The following is a 16,442-nucleotide window of genomic DNA, read 5'->3' as shown; positions in this document are numbered from 1 at the left end:
TTTATTGAAGTAAACAATTTGATAGTGCTAAGATTTTTTTAGGAAAAACATAGGAATGGGAAAAAAATGTTTTTAATCAAGAAACCGCCAATCTTGGTGTTTATGCTTCTATTGGTCTTGAACTAACACTTGGACTTGATTTTTCGGGAAATGTGAAATATATAATTTGGATTTTTTTAAAAAAAAATTCTATAGTTACATGTTTGATACCCACCAAAAAAACACTGATATAAGTGCACTAATAAAAAAAAACTCTAAATAAATATTTGTTTCATAAACCAATTTAAATATACTCTTAATTGATTGAACTTATATAAATATATTAAAATTAGTTGATCGAGCTGATATAGATATACTAAAATTAGCTTATCGAGCAATTATAGATATAATAAAAATATTTAACATGTCACGCAATACATTATGCTGCCTAATATATCTTATTAACATTATTAAAAATAAAGCAATTTAATTTTAAAATTAAAATGCCTCATTTTTTATTTAGCAACTAAATTTGTGAAAATAACATGATGTAAATAGTGTGCTTTTGTATAATAATTATATAATTATGTATGTAATTAGTAGCATCACAAAGATATTTAGAACATGTGGTCCATTGTTTGATTAAGTCTATGTTTGATAAAAATGAATCATTTTTGTGACTTAATAAATTTATTTGCCAAAAATTTATTGCTAAAATGGACGATATGCCACTAGAAATCCTTTTAAAAGTTCTAAAGAAAATAATATTATATTAGTCACGTGCAATGCACATGCTGTATTTAATTTAAATAAGAATTGAAGCATCTAATGGTCTATAGTTAAACTTTAATACAAATAAATATTTGGGCTAATAAATGAAGTTGTAATTAACTAAAATCTAAAATTTTAAGATATTTGAACAACTTGTGTTTTTTTAATTAAACATAATCATTTTTTTTAGTAATATACAAAAATTTATAAGAAACTCACATAATTAACTCGATATTAAACATGAATTTTCAATAAAACAAAAAATATTATTATTATTATTATTATTATTATTATTATTATTATTATTATTATTTGACAAGGCCACAAGCACCGGCAAACGAACAAACATGTCCGAATGTGCAATAATTACGGTGGCTTAACGACCTCGTAAGGATAAATCTTTTATTATGAAACTCTAAAGGGATGAATATTGTTCTTCCAATAGGAGATTTGCATCAGATTAATAAACAGTATTGAAAAAAAAATACTCGGTCCTAATATACAATGTATAAATAATACTGATATATAAAACCTATAAAAGTAAAGTTTAAAATTCTTGTTTCTTTACGCATTTTACAGTGAGTTACCACTAAACTACTAATGGTTTAAAAAAAATAATTAGAAAATAAAAAATTGAAAGTATGAATTAAATAATGAAAAGTATATATATATATTATGTAATCTATTTATATATAATGTGTATAAAAATGATTAAAAAATAGAAAAGAGTGAATGGGACCAAGTGAACATGCGCACTATTAGAGGTATATATATTGAGAAAACCCTTGACTCATTACCCCCCGCCATGTGATCTTTCTCCCTTTCTCACTCTTAATTGTTGCCCATCTATGCGTGCATGCTACTTGTAATTTTTATTGGTCTTATATATATATATATATATATATATATATATATATATATATATTTTTTCCAACCAAGGAAAAATGCATGAATGTAGCTTCTCTAGGTTTCCCAAAACCATGCATTGGCCTTCCTCATTATTTTGCATTAATATTTTGGAAATATATATATATATTATACACACTTATTTACTCACTTCGTTTCATAATAAATATCACATTTGAAAATTATCTTCTTTTCTAATTATTTATTATTTTTAAAAATTCTATAAACATTAATTTTTTTTTCTCAATTATACTCATTTTCTCATTTAGAGTTAACAACGTTCTATCATAAAAATTTTTAGATTTTATAACTTTTAGTCTTTTATTAATAATTTTAATATTTGTGTAAATCTCAAATATGACAATTAATATAAAATGTAGAGAGTATTATATTTATTTATTAAGATTGTCAACAAACAGGAGTACAATAATGAAATACCAAGTACTTTATTTCATTAGTGGTATCTATTATATATATATGGGTCAATCTCGTGGCAACAATTTGCACATACCATTAAATATATTTTAAAATTTTTATAGAACATAAAATAATAGGGAAAATGTTATTTATCACCATTTGTAAGAATCTAAGATTTATATAATAATAATAATAATGTATAAACTATATATATAATTGATCCAATAAATATAAAAAAGCATAATATCATGATTTATTTGGAATATTAAAAAAATGATATATTATTATTATTTTGAGAGGAGGAAAACACATGCATATATTAATTGATAATTGTTTGTGTGATGACAAATGGTGTGTGATTAGGTGGTAGCTCTCAAATGCACACCATATGCCAGAATATTGTAGGACCTCCAGAGTCACTGAAACTGATAATTAAACGTAGCATGAAATTTATTTGGCCTTTTGTCTATCAATACATCTGAATTGCATCAATAATTATTCTTTTATTTATCTGTATTATTTTCTTTTTTACTTACTTTTCCCCAAAATTAATACATAATAATTACAGTTACATGCGACTATGATGGCACAAAAAGCAAACCATGTAATTTTTTTTAAATAACTCTTAATACACATTTAGTTTCTTAAAATCATAATAATTTCAATGTTATTATTATTTATTATACTAGCAATTATTATTATTATTATTATTATTATTATTATTATTATTACATATTATAAATGGGAAAGAGTACATGTGAGTAAGTCTAGAAGGGAGAACCCATGATAACAACATCCCAAGTTGGTTAGGTTGGCTTTCAAGTATTAAAACTCAAAATGAAAAAGGGTCCATGCTTATCACTCATTCACTCTTTGTGCTTGAGTGCCACACTGCTTGAGAATTGAGTGACTTAAATTCAAGCCAATATCAATCACACCCCTTTTTTTTCTTATAAAAAAAATCACAATTTTCTTTTATCCAAACACTAAATTCAGTATATTTTTCCCTATATAACAAAATTTTTTTTTAAAAAAAAACCAAAATTAGAGAGCTTCTTTAATTTTCTCTTTTTCTCCCAAAAAAAAAAAAAAACTAAAATTAGAGCAGGCCAGCTAAACATAAAAAACAAACGCTTCAAAAACGAAATTTAAAAAGTTTTTTTTTAAAAAAAAGGAAAAATAAAAATAAAAAAGCAAAGCTCAGGCTCTACTTCACCTTCAGATAAGCTGCCGGAAATCGATGCCAATGTGATCGTGAATCAAGAACTCATCGGCGTCGGCATTGACGACCTCCTCCGGCCCTAGCCGGAGCTGCTCCCTGCTCCTTCTGGCGCCGAAGCTGGAGCACTTTCCGGTGAGAGTTCGAGTGCTCGGAGACGACGAACGTGGGACTCGCCGCCGGCCGGTACTCCGGCACCAACCTTCCCGATTTATACCTCACACCGCACGCGTTGCACAGCGTCTTTGGCCCCATCGGCCCGGCCCTCCATTGCGGCGTCTCCTCCGAATCACAGTGCAAGCACTTCCTTTTTCACCGTCGCCGTCGAAAAAAATCCTTCTTCTTCACCGGCTTCGGCTGCGGCAGCGGAGGCGGCGGTGCCGCCACAGCGATGGGTTCCAATTCTGAGGATGAGCTTGAGAGAATCGGGAGGCGCGATGACCACGAGACGTTCGCCGCGCGCGATCGCTTGCTGCGCATTCTCCCACGCGCCGGCGTCCCCGTGGCTGAGCTCGGCGCCGACACCGTGCCGGAGGATGATGACTTGACGCCGGAGATGAGATGAAGCTTCTCGATGTCCTCGCTGGAGAACGTCTCTTCCCCCAAATTCGTTATCCATTCCAACTCCGCGAGCTCATCAAACTCAAAAATAAATAAATAAATCCAGAAAAAAATTCACGAAAATGTTGAATAATTCGACTGAGAAATGCAATGATTTCTTAATTTCCGAAATTAGAAATCAAAGAAATTGGAAAAAAGAGCGAAAGAGATACCGCCGGCTCGGAGAGGTCGCCGGAGAAGCGGAATTCGGAGGGGAAACTGGCGTCAGGGCCGGAGAAGGAGGAGTTACAGCTATCCACGGCGGTGATTACGGACACCGACGATGAATCCGCTGAGTTCCCGGCGATGGTTTCGTAAACGTCGGTGCCGATGAAGGCCTCCTCTTCGTCTTCATCCTCGTTGGAGAAATCGAGAAGGTCCTCGACGACGAAGTGGTCCCCTTGCTTCTCCGGCCCTAACTGGCCGCCGACGACTCCCCGGTGGTAGCTGCCGATGAAGGATTCCGGCAGTTCCATTGGAAACGAGACGAGGGTTTCAGAGAGGAAGACGGGAGTTAGGGTTTATTGAATGCGTTTTCGAAGTGAAAGCCGAGAAAGAGAGAGCTCTCGGAGTCCAATCCAAGCCAGTAAATAAAGCAAAATGTAGGGTGTAAACTGTAAAATAAATAAATAATAAAAATCATACGGATAATTTCTTGTTTTTTTAGACAATTGTTTTTATTTTTAAAAATATATATATATATATATATATTTAAAAAATTAGTGAAAAAAAAAAGTTTGTATGGGTGATTTTGGGTTTTAGATAAACAATATAAATTATTAAGTAAATTTTACTATCTCAATAAAATATATTTGTAAAATTAGTAAAATCCGACAGCTAAAGAACATGACACCACATCGAATGCAAGTTAAGGAAATGACTATTTTACCCCTTTAATATTATAGTAGTGTAACTAGTTGTTCGCTTAAACAAGAAGAGGTTAATTTAATTAATTAATTTAATTTAATTGGAGGATTAAGGAGGAATTAAATAATAATTAATTGAATATTAAAATGAGTAATGCGAGGAACCTCCATCCTTAGGAACCGATCTCGCAGTGTTTGTCCGCCCGACTCGTGGCCGGATTCGTCTCTTCATCTGCCCCTCTCTCGGGAAACGCGTCCCCCCTCCTCTCCCTAACTTTATTTAATCCCTTAATTAACCTCCTTTTTTGATCTTTAGCTATCTAACCATGTTCTCTTATCATGGATTTTTGCATTTTAAGACCTCTAAAAAAAAAGCTTCTAATGATATGCTCAGAATGAACATGTTAGATAATTTAAAACTTTTGAAGGGTATGAGTGAAGAAAAAACATATTTCATTGGATTTTCTTAGCATATACACCCTTGTAAAAGTCTTACAATTATGCGTACACTCCCATGTTATTTGTTGCTCCATATATATCATTCACAACTTAAGATTTTTTTTTTCTTGAACTCGAAATAAAATTTAGTATAGTTTGAAATTAAAATTGAACTTGTGTTTACTAAGAAAAAAAAAAACCTTTTTATAATAATTTTTGACTAATAAAAATAACTGATATAAATTACTAAGATTTTATTAACCGTATATATCCCAAAGCCATTTTTATTTTGATATGATATATATTGATTATTAGAACCATCAATTTAAATTTGATTGAGCTCAACAGCCAAGTTCATAACTCTTTTCACAACTACAAACTTCAAGCTGAAATAAGAATACGAGTGTATATAGTTTTAGGATTTAATGAGGGTATGTATGTAAGAATACCAATTTTATATCCGACGGCCAGATTCTACAATCACATGAAGATGAAGGGCACGTGGCGATCATCGGGTGGGGGAGGGAGTGTTCTGACACAAGGCCAAGAGTCTGACGTTGTGGATCCCGAGGCGTATCCACGTTGAAGAACGTGACGGGTGGATTTCAGTGCTTCTCTCGGAGACACCGTTGATGATGGGACGGGCCCACCGATTGGACGGCTATGATTGGATGGCTTTTGCTCTGGATTAAAGTTATAAAAGAGAAAGAAAGAGAGAAGCCGAGGTGGTGGTGGTGACTTTGCGTGCCTTGGAGGCGTTCTTGTTTTTTTTCTTTATTTATTTATTTTTTTATTTTTTTCTAATCTAATTTTTTTTATTAATTTTTTTAAAGTGATGGGACTTTTATATATTATTTTTAAGGTGGTGGGAAGGCGGAGGATCACGTGATGGGGTGTCAGCGATCATGTGCAGGTGGCTTCGCGCGTGTCAAAGAGCGGTGGCCAGTGACACGTGGCAGGTCGGGATGAATCCTATCCTCTTCCGCACGTGCCCCTTGCGACCTCCTGCGGGGTTGTCACGTGAGCGGAGGAATCATGAGATTTTTCTTTTTTTTTATACTATTGGGCTGATAATGGGCTTCTTTGCTGGGCTGGGATGGCTGGGCTGAAGTCATTGGAATCTTCATTTTGTTTGAAGTACTAGTGTTTATTTCTTTATTTGTTTATTTTGATTTAGTGAGTACAATTATGATAAATAATATTAGTAGTAATATTATATCATTTTGATACAATCATGAATCAATATTTATAACATTTTTAAATATGAAAAGTGCGTAATTAATATGATGAAATTTTACCCTAGCATGGCCAAAACAATAATATTATCACATTATTAATTTAATTTTTAGATTTATTATATAGAATAAAATTGGTTAATTTAGATTTCATATATTAAAACACTAATAGCAAGTCACTACTGACATTATTCATCATGAGTAAGGAGAGACTCTCACATCTTACCGTTGTATCAAAATTCACGCTAACTAAATATTGATTTTAAATATAAAATATTAACCAAATTTATGTGCTATATTTTAAAATTATATTTATGCAAAAAGTTTAATTTTAATAGGTTTCAACCAAATGATGCATATGCAACCCTAGTTATAACACATAGAACACACTTATGTACATTAATAAAAAAAATATTATGCAAACTATAGCATAATGTTATTTTATTTCTTTTTTCCAAGTGATATCATTTGCATTTGTGATTAAAAATGCGTAATAACTCCATTATAATGAGAAAAACCAATCACAAAATTGAACTCATTAATAATGGAGCATAAAATATAGAATCAACTAAATATATCAGTTAAAAGTTTTATTTAAAGAATACCTACTTTAGTACTTATAATAAAGAAAAAACTTAATCTTTAACTGTTAGTTAGAATCCAAAGGGGAAAAAACATTTGAGACAAATAATTAAAAATAAATAATGCTAAGGAGGATGCCCATCTCACATTATCGGATAAATTTTTTTTTGATAGAGCACCAAACTATGGTTCTTTTTTATTTTTGGGTTCAAACTTTAATTTGAATCAAAGTGGTTATCCAACTTTAATTTTATTTCACTGGGTGGTCACTTAAGGGAATTCGATCTATTTTTGATGATTGATGTTGAAAATTCTCTACCAAAAAATGAAATGGAATTGCTAGCTCAGCGAACGGCGTGTCATGTATGTCCTGACAAAAGAATTTCGGCATCTATATAAAAAAAAAGGGTCAAAATCTCTTGAATACCAACCCGATAGAACAAAATTGAAGTTGAATAAACATTTTGATTCAAATTGAAATTTAAATCCCAAAATGAGAAAAGACCATAGTATAGTACCCTGTCAAAAAAAATTACCCCACATTATCAAGGACATGATTAGAATGACCCTAGATTCTGAATGTCGATTGTTACACCAATGAAAGAATAAGTAATGAAGCCAGAGCCTAACATATTATAATTAATCCTAGATAAAATAATTGAAGAAGTAATATGTATAAACAAAGTTATAAAGGCCATCACCAAGCTTCCCATAAAAACATAGTAACATCATTAAAGTCTCTCTATCATAAGGAGAAATTTATGGTCAATATACAAGAGATTCCTTTGTTTGCCAAAATGTCCCATTGGAGCTATAAATTATTATTATAAGTATAATTGTAAGGGCCCACTACTTTAAAGAAGATGCAACTGCAAGGATTAACTTATGGGTCCGTTTGGTTAGAGGGAATGGGAATATGGAGATGGGGAAGGGGAAGGGGATGGGGAAGGGGATGGGAATATAAATAGGAAAAGGGGATTGGGGATGGGAACAAAAGTAATGTTTGGTTGGAGGGGATGGGGATAGGAATAGGATAGAGAATAAGAGAAAATTTTAGTAAAATTACTTTTTTACCCTTTAATATTTTAATTAAATTATATATCTTGTAAAAAAAAACAATTATTATTAAATAGCTTCAATTTCTATAAAAAAAATTAAAATGAGTTATTTATTTTCTAAATAAATTTTAAAATTTATACATTTTAATTGATGAATATAATTTGATTTTTTTTATTTAAAATAAATAAATATCCAAATTTAATTATTTTTTTAAATCACTAAATATAAATAATTCTAATATTTTAAAAAAATAAATACAATGTATAACATGTCATTTCTTAATTTTTCAGTCTAATACAATGTAAATATAAAAAAATACAATGTATAAATACAATGTAAATCATTAAAAATTTAAACAAATATAATATTATGAGGGGTAAAAGAGTCATTACCTCATCAAGGCATGCTCAATCCCCCCCAAAAATGAGGGGATGAGCATGAAGGGTTTGAGGGGCATGCACTCCCCCCTCATTCCCTTCCCATGCCCTTTGGTGCATGCCCAAACATGGGCATGCACATGCCACAAGGGTTGATCCCCAATCCTTGGGGATCAATCCTTGCATCCAAACATACCCATGTGTATTAAGTCATGCCTCAAGAGAGACCATCTAACAGGGCTAGTTATTTGGAATGTTTTGAATTGTCATGGTATGTTTTAATCAAGAATAGATTGAATCTTCTATACTTTTATGTTGGGTAAACTATGTCATGTATATATATATATATATATTAATTTTTAACTATCGAGCTGAACTACTATTTATAATGTAATACCATGTAAATCAACTCATGTCTAATAAGTATGGTTGAATATTAGATCGATTCAATTAATATTGTGTGGGTGGTTATTGTATGAATTATATCATTCTTTGGGTTAAGTGTTTATTTATTTATTTATTTTTGCCATTTTATTGGAATTTATTGCCATTTATTGGGATGTTGTACATTGGCAATGTTTGTCTAGTGTTTATGTGGTAGATTTTCATGTTATACTGTTGTCAAATATTTTTGTGTCTCTTTTGTATTAAAACTTGAAGCAGTTCCAATGGAATTTTTATTCATTGTTTTAAAATTACTTAAATGCATGTTTTGACCTATTTTCATCTTATGCGTATATTTCCTGAGTATATAACAAAAATAAAAGATATTCTTTTCATATTTATCCCCCATTTTTATGGGTAGGGCTCTAATATTTGAAAAGTAACCAATTTCTTTTTAAATGTATGATTAACACAAAAAGTATTTTGGAAATTCAGGTTTCTAGTATGGTTATATTTCCATACAAATATTATGTATACTGAACATGTAAAAACAAATTGTATGCCAAGTTTTAAATATAAATTACTAATAAACTATATAAAGTGTTTTAATATTTTTAAAAATAAATTTTTGACAATTATATTTCCAATGATGCATACTTTTTTTCACCGTTGCAATAAATGAGCAGTAGGATATTTAATTCTTATGTAGAAGATTGAGAGTTCAACTTTCACTCATGGTTAAGATGAAGTAATAAAAATAATGAGGAAGTTTGTCCACATTGTTAAAAAAAAAAAAAACTTTAAATTTTCATGTCAAAACTATGCTTTTGGATCTAAATTTTTTAAAATATTATAATGCAAGAAAAATATTATTTATTCTCATCCTGCCCCTGAAATATATACACCTTTTATTAAAAAAAAACTCTCATAATTGCATATATTCCCTTATAAAATTTATAATTACTAAACACTTTGACATATACACTGAAAAACTAGCACAACAATAGAGATGATAATCGGATCCAAATTTAATGGGTACCTTCAAAAATACCTATGATGGGTAGGGTTAATACCCACCTAATCGGTATGGGATTGGTATCGATATAATAAGTACTATAGTACCCATACCTATTTACCAACATAATATATATATATATATGTTTTATTTATTTTTTTATTTAATTAAAATAAACATATTACGTTAATAGCCAAAGAGATGTTTCGGATTTATGAGGAAAAAGCCCAAACTCTTTTCAATGTTTTCACTTTCAATTTTTTCTTTTTCTAACTGTGCATGTATTGTTCAGATACTACTTGGGAGTTTGTCACCAATCTTAATTATCGGTTAACTAAATTGAGGTTAATGAGGATGTGTATGGTGATGTGGGTACTCTAACGGTTGTGTTAAAATTATTATTATGAGATGGGCATGGATAATTTTTAAAATACGGGTATGGGACCCCATTGACATATCTCTACATGGCAGGGATATATTTGCAAAAAAGGCAGGGATACATTTGCAAAAAAAAAGCACAAAAAAATTTTAAAGAAAAAGAAAAAGAAAAACCTCTGGCAAATGTAATAATCGAAAATTATCCTTTTTTTTAATAAAAATAAAATAATAATAATAATAAATAATAAATAAATAAAAAAAGATCCTTTGGTCAATGATTTAAAAACCGGACCGGACCGGCCGGTTGAACCGGTTGAACCGGGGAACCGACCGATAAACCGGTCCGATTACTCACATAAAATAGTAGAAGAACCGGGTCAGGGCGGTTCAACCGGTTCAACCGGTGAACCGAGTGAACCAGTTGAACCGGACCGACCAATTTATTAATTAAATTATTTAATTAGTTTATTTATTTTATAATTAAAAAAACTTAAATAAAGTTAATAAACTCATTAACTCGGTCCAAATTTCAAAAAAAGGCAAAAAAAGTCACAAAAATACTTGAAGATATTAATATATTATGATTTATTATCATTAATTTATTATAATTAACTTATAATTTTACGCTAATCAACAATTAAATCATTAAAATTAAAGTATTAAAGTATTAAACCAAACATTTCAATGGTTTGGTTTTTATTTTTTAATCATTATTGTTGTTGTATACTTGTATACTTATATTTTATTTAATTCTTTATTTTTAATATTTGTTGTATAGTTGTATCCTTGTATATTTGTATTTTAAAAATTTTAATTTTATATAAAGTTAAGACTTTGTGACCTTATAAAGGTAATTTAAATTTGCAATATGTAATTTTGTATCTTTTTTATTATTTTTTCTTTATTTTTGAAGTTATTTTTACTTATTTATTATTATTATTTTAATTTTTAAATATTTATTTATTTGAAAAAATTAAATCCGGTTGAACAATTTTAATAACGTCAAGAGTTATTAATCAAGAGTTATTCACTAATATGAATGGGCATTTTTGTTGATTTTTTTGAATTTTTTTTATAATTTTATGATTTTTTTGACATTTCTTATTTTAACAAAAATTTAAAAAAATAAAAAATGTTGGACCGGCCGGTCGAACCGGTTGGACCGGTTGAACCGCGAACCGGTTGGCCAACCGGTTCACCAACCGGTCCGGTTTTTAAATCCTTGCCTTTGGTTCGTTTGTCACATAGAGAACGATCTCTTCTCAAGGCCCTCTCGAGAATCCCAAAGCTTGGCTTTTTAGGGCTTCTTCGATTCTCAACAATGGAGGAGGACCTCCACAACGGAAGCGGCGAAGACGAAGGCGAAGACGAAGGCGATCTCTCCAGCTGCTGCCTTGATCTTACTAGCTTTCAGCTTCACGATCTCGGCGATGTCGAGATCCCCGAGGAGTTGGTGGAACTCGATCTCACCGCCAACCGGCTATCCGTTCTCGACCCCAGAATCGGCCGGCTCTCGCGGTTGAGGAAGCTGTCCTTGCGGCAGAACCTCTTCGATGATGAGGGTGTTGATCCTATTTCTCAGTGGGATTCAATCCCTGGCTTGCAGGTTTGGCGCTTGAATCGTATCTTCTAGTTTTTTTTATTAATAATGTGTTGTTTCGATTCGTCGGTCTATTGCATGAAGGGAAATAATTGAAAGCTGCAAAGGTGATTGTTTTGTGGTGTTTTTTTAATGATTTTGTCAGCGATTTTGATGTGTTTTGTGTGGTATGTGATGATTATTATTAGAAATTTGCTTCGTGTTGGATCTAATCCTTGCTTAATCTTGTGACAAAGAAAGTTGAAGTTTTGTCAATGTTTATGGTGTCTTAGCTTTGGTTTGGCGTGAGTTATATGAGATGATTATTTGCCCATCATATCGAATAGGAAATATATGTTTTTATCTTCCCGGACTATTTCTCCAAATGTTCACAATAAGAATCAAAGATATGGAATGCGATGAAATGTCAAATGATAACGATGAGCACACAGAGATGAGTGCGCTTTTGTGTTCGTAAGAATAAGTTGTGAGACTGGCGAATAAAGGAGACATGCTTGTAATAAATAGCCACATCATTTTCTTGTTTGTTTATGCTCAATGCTTTGATGTGCGGCGGATAGAGGGGGTGAGGCAGGTCCTGAATAAGGGTAGGCTCAATAGAATTAGCTGTATAAACATAATATTCTGACAGTGCTTCTGAAAGCTCACATCATGGTTATGGCCATGTTTTTTAGAATTTTTTTTTGAAGTGCGACTTATGATTTCATCAAAATAATAGAAGTAGAAGTCATAATAACTGATACCAAGTTAATTTGGCCAATCGAATATGTCCGATAAACAAATGTGTATGTGTGTGTATTGTGTTGCTTGATGTCATGGACAGCTTGCTTGTCTGCTGGAAGAATCCCAGCATTTTTGGTTGAGGATTGGCGCTGCCGTATACTTTTGGAGTGGCTCCATTTGTACATATTAGCCTGGTTAAGATTTGTTATTAATAAAACCTAGTTGTTCTTAAAACAAAAGAGTAAGAAAACTCATGATATTCTTTTCTTGTTCTCCATTTTTAAGTAAATGCTTGTTTTCTTGTGCAGGAACTTGTTCTTAGAGACAACAAACTCACAAAAATTCCTGATGTCAGCATTTTCAAGGGCCTTCTGATATTTGATGTCTCGTTTAATGAGGTTTCTTCCTTAAATGGTTTGTCCAAGGTCTCAAATACACTTAAGGAGCTTTATGTTTCCAAGAATGAAGTGACCAGAATGGAGGAGGTTGAACATTTGCATGCATTGCAAATTCTTGAATTAGGTTCAAACAGATTAAGGGTATGATTTCTGCTAGATTTGCCTCCCAGAAAGTTTTGGAAGAGTACTTTTTCAAAGCTAGTTAGTTACCTTTGGAATTTTCTGTATTTTGGGTTCTTTATTAAATCTACTACTATTTTTTTCCTATTATTTTTAGTTTCTTTTTACTTATTAAATATGTTCCTTATCATAGGTAATGGAGAACCTGGAAGCCTTGACAAATTTACAGGAGCTGTGGCTGGGGCGAAATCGCATCAGGAGTGTGAATTTGTGTGGTCTTAAGTGTATAAGAAAAATAAGCCTGCAGAGCAATCGGCTGACATCCATGGCAGGATTTCAAGTAGGGAATTCCGAGAGATCTTGCTCATAACCTGGGAACTCATCTTTCTATTAAGGTAAAATTTATTTTTTATTTGTTTTATGCTTTTCTTTCAGGAGTGTGTTGCACTAGAAGAACTTTATCTGAGCCACAATGGAATCACAAAGATGGAAGGTTTATCTACCTTAATAAATCTTCGCGTGCTGGATGTTTCTGCGAACAAACTTACTTCAATCAATGATATTGAAAACTTGACAATGTAAAATTCTGTTCCTTTATTTGTATTTCTTGGTGGTTGGGTTAGTTTCTTCATTTCTTAACTACTGAATTATCATCATAATATGCAGGTTGGAGGACTTATGGCTTAATGATAACCAGATAGCATCATTGGAAGGTGTTGATTTAGCCGTAGCAGGCTCAAGGGAGAAGCTAACAACCATATATCTCGAGCGCAACCCATGCGTAAGATTTTTATTTTTTTCACACAATTTTTTTAATTGATTTTTTATTGTTGGTCAAGATTAACTGATTTCAAGTTTCGTTAATCATATAGCACTAATTGCATTTCTTGATAGAATTTTGAATGCATTGATAAATATTGCGAATAGATATCAGGTGATCTTTTACTATGAGCTACGTTAGTTTTAGTGCTTTATACCTAGTTATGCCTTGAGGCGATAATCTGATCTATACCATGTTTAAGTTTTGGATCTGATCTTTCCAATGTTGATCTATACCTCAATCCAAAGGATAGTTTGATGAATAGGAAAAGGCCATCAGTATGGATTAGTGTTATAGACTGGTTCATTGAAGTTGTAGAAGTACTTATTATTGACAGTTGAATATAAATGTGTGAAAAATTAAATTAATTGATGGCTAGTGGATTGGTCCATTTGCCCACTTTTATTCATCATGGTATTTAGAGACCAGTTAGTTTACACATCTCCGATTTTCCTGGTTTTCTCACTGAATTCAGGAAATAAACTCTTGCCCTTTGTTGCAACTCCTTTTCACGAGCTGTGTGAGTTCAATGTGGCATTTTTCTTCTGCAACTGTGTAATCACAGATATAAGTCCTCTGATAAAGATGGGAGCTTATATTTGTTATACTTGTGACTGCTGAGATCAAGATCAACTTTACATATCTGTGATAATGAGATCTGTAATGGTGTTTGGGTATTTAAAGGTAAGCTGTCCTTAACAATCAAAGTTCACATCTAATCTGTTGGTTATTTAGTATATGCACTTCTCCCCACAACTCTCATGTTCAAGATTTTCCATATCTTAGCAATTTTGCTTAGGTTATCCTCAAATGATTCTTGATAAACCTCCCTGAATCTGTTACAGCTTTGGCCCTAGTGACTCAAAGAAGTGTCAAAGAACCCTAGAGATAAGAATTTTATTAGTTTTCTTCGAAGTTTGAACACTGAAAAGAAATGGCTGATGACGTGTCTAATTAGTCACACACCCACACAGTATACGAAATCAAGATTGCCATTTTTATTTTCTTAAGAATCATGCATGGATTTTTTGTTTGAGAGGTGTTATCACATGATCCATTATACTCATTCTAAAATCCTCTTTGATGGGCCCCCTTTTGCAGGGAAATTCTCAAGATTATTCGAGCACATTGAAGCAGTTCTTTCCAAACCTCCAACAAATCGACTCAGATATTTTTATTTGAGGGAGTGAGTTCTTCATTTCTTGCCACCTGATGATAAAGGACGCCTTTAAATACACCCAGTTGTTGCTCATGATAATTGATTGGGGGCAACAGGTTTTTAATGCTTCTTTTTTGTAAACTTAAGACCTCCAATTTTGATCCTCGTGCTGTAAAATCTGTTGACGTATTCCCTTCAGCATTGCTGCTCTGCATTTTGCACACTAAAAAAATTTGGCACAACTAATAATAGAAATGATATTTATTTTATTCTTTTGATGCTGATGTAAATTCAAATGCTACTGCTGAGCCTGGTTGAATGGAGTAAAACTCATTTTTAAAATTCTTTGTTTTCCATTTTCTCAAATTTCCATTACTCTGTACTTCTCCTTGATGGATGATGGCTTTGACAGAAGTACGTAATTTTAGGACTGTACTGTTCTTGTCTATTTAAATTTTGCTGTAATTAGACATTCATTATAAGCGTAATTAGACATTCATTATAAGTCAACCTTGATGCCATGAACAGGGATAAATATATCAAAATTTCAATGAAGGTTACACCATGTTATATAGAAAGATATGTATATATATTAGCTTAGTTTTTATTGGTGCAGTTTTATCTCATGGTAGGTTAAAATTAGTTGGTTTTATCCAATATTACAGGAAAGCAAACCATTTAATTGCATTTCAATTCTGAAGTTCAGTCAGGTATGTATATATATATGCACATTCCTGCCTTAGACTTATTGTTTGTATGACTTCTGTCACTGTTGTAATGCAGCAATGAGGTTTTAAGATCCAAGACTAACTAACGAGGGACATGAAAAGACTCACACCAACTCAAGGGTCTGGCCTTTTTTCGTAGGACTCGGATGTTAGGATCAATGTCAGTTGATTTAATTAGCCACTTGACGCAATTGGTCCAAATTTGCTTTAAGAAGCCCGCCCCATGGACTGTGAGTTGTGGCTCATATATATATATATATGTGTGTGATTATATGATTAGACCTTTGGTGTTATTAGAGTTAGCTGCAAGAATTGACCTGCAATGAAGATCATTTATATATACTTGCAATTAGTGTGGCCCTTTTATTGAATTCTCTAACTTTGTGGCTTGTTTTAATGGGTATTAAAGGATCAATGAGCTTGAGGAAAAAGTTGGCTTATTCCTGTTTATATGTTTATATTGCCTTATTTTCTGATGTAGGCTAATCTTATATACTGTTTGACTAGCGGATAAGAGCGAGTATTTGATTATTATAATCAAATATAATCATCATTTCTTGCTTAATTTGGTTGGGCTTATAGCTAAACAGATTAATGATCCTTACTATTCCAAATGCATGATATATATATATATATATAGTTGACATTGTTCTTACAAGCTGTTATTG

General features: G+C 32.0%; 2 protein-coding genes across 2 annotated transcripts; one reads left to right on the top strand and one right to left on the bottom strand.

The window, feature by feature from the left end:
- Window positions 1-3,604: 3,604 nt before the first annotated feature.
- LOC120254540 (GATA transcription factor 9-like) lies at window positions 3,605-4,468 on the bottom strand. Its single transcript, XM_039262640.1, has 2 exons — window positions 4,066-4,468; window positions 3,605-3,934 (listed from the first exon to the last, which is right to left on the bottom strand). The coding sequence occupies exons 1-2, from the start codon at window positions 4,366-4,368 to the stop codon at window positions 3,605-3,607; spliced, it is 633 nt and encodes a 210-aa protein (XP_039118574.1). The 5' UTR covers window positions 4,369-4,468.
- Window positions 4,469-11,478: 7,010 nt separating this feature from the next.
- LOC120254541 (protein phosphatase 1 regulatory inhibitor subunit PPP1R7 homolog) lies at window positions 11,479-15,176 on the top strand. Its single transcript, XM_039262641.1, has 6 exons — window positions 11,479-11,832; window positions 12,858-13,088; window positions 13,261-13,407; window positions 13,503-13,645; window positions 13,734-13,848; window positions 14,989-15,176. Exons 1-6 carry the CDS (start codon window positions 11,548-11,550, stop codon window positions 15,067-15,069), a joined length of 1,002 nt encoding a protein of 333 aa, XP_039118575.1. The 5' UTR covers window positions 11,479-11,547; the 3' UTR covers window positions 15,070-15,176.
- The last annotated feature ends 1,266 nt before the right edge of the window (window positions 15,177-16,442 follow it).

The sequence above is a fragment of the Dioscorea cayenensis genome, unplaced genomic scaffold (assembly GCF_009730915.1).
Source record: "Dioscorea cayenensis subsp. rotundata cultivar TDr96_F1 unplaced genomic scaffold, TDr96_F1_v2_PseudoChromosome.rev07_lg8_w22 25.fasta BLBR01000481.1, whole genome shotgun sequence".
Lineage (NCBI taxonomy): Eukaryota > Viridiplantae > Streptophyta > Magnoliopsida > Dioscoreales > Dioscoreaceae > Dioscorea > Dioscorea cayenensis.
This window is presented reverse-complemented; position numbering and strand designations above follow the sequence as displayed.

Coding starts and splice junctions, on each gene's coding strand:
- LOC120254540 (XM_039262640.1), bottom strand. CDS start 4,368: ATGGAACTGCCGGAATCCTTCATCGGCAGCTACCACCGGGGAGTCGTC. Junction 3,935..4,065: donor GCGACCTCTCCGAGCCGGCG/GTATCTCTTTCG, acceptor TTTATTTTTGAG/TTTGATGAGCTCGCGGAGTT.
- LOC120254541 (XM_039262641.1), top strand. CDS start 11,548: ATGGAGGAGGACCTCCACAACGGAAGCGGCGAAGACGAAGGCGAAGAC. Junction 11,833..12,857: donor ATTCAATCCCTGGCTTGCAG/GTTTGGCGCTTG, acceptor TTTCTTGTGCAG/GAACTTGTTCTTAGAGACAA. Junction 13,849..14,988: donor ATCTCGAGCGCAACCCATGC/GTAAGATTTTTA, acceptor CCCCTTTTGCAG/GGAAATTCTCAAGATTATTC.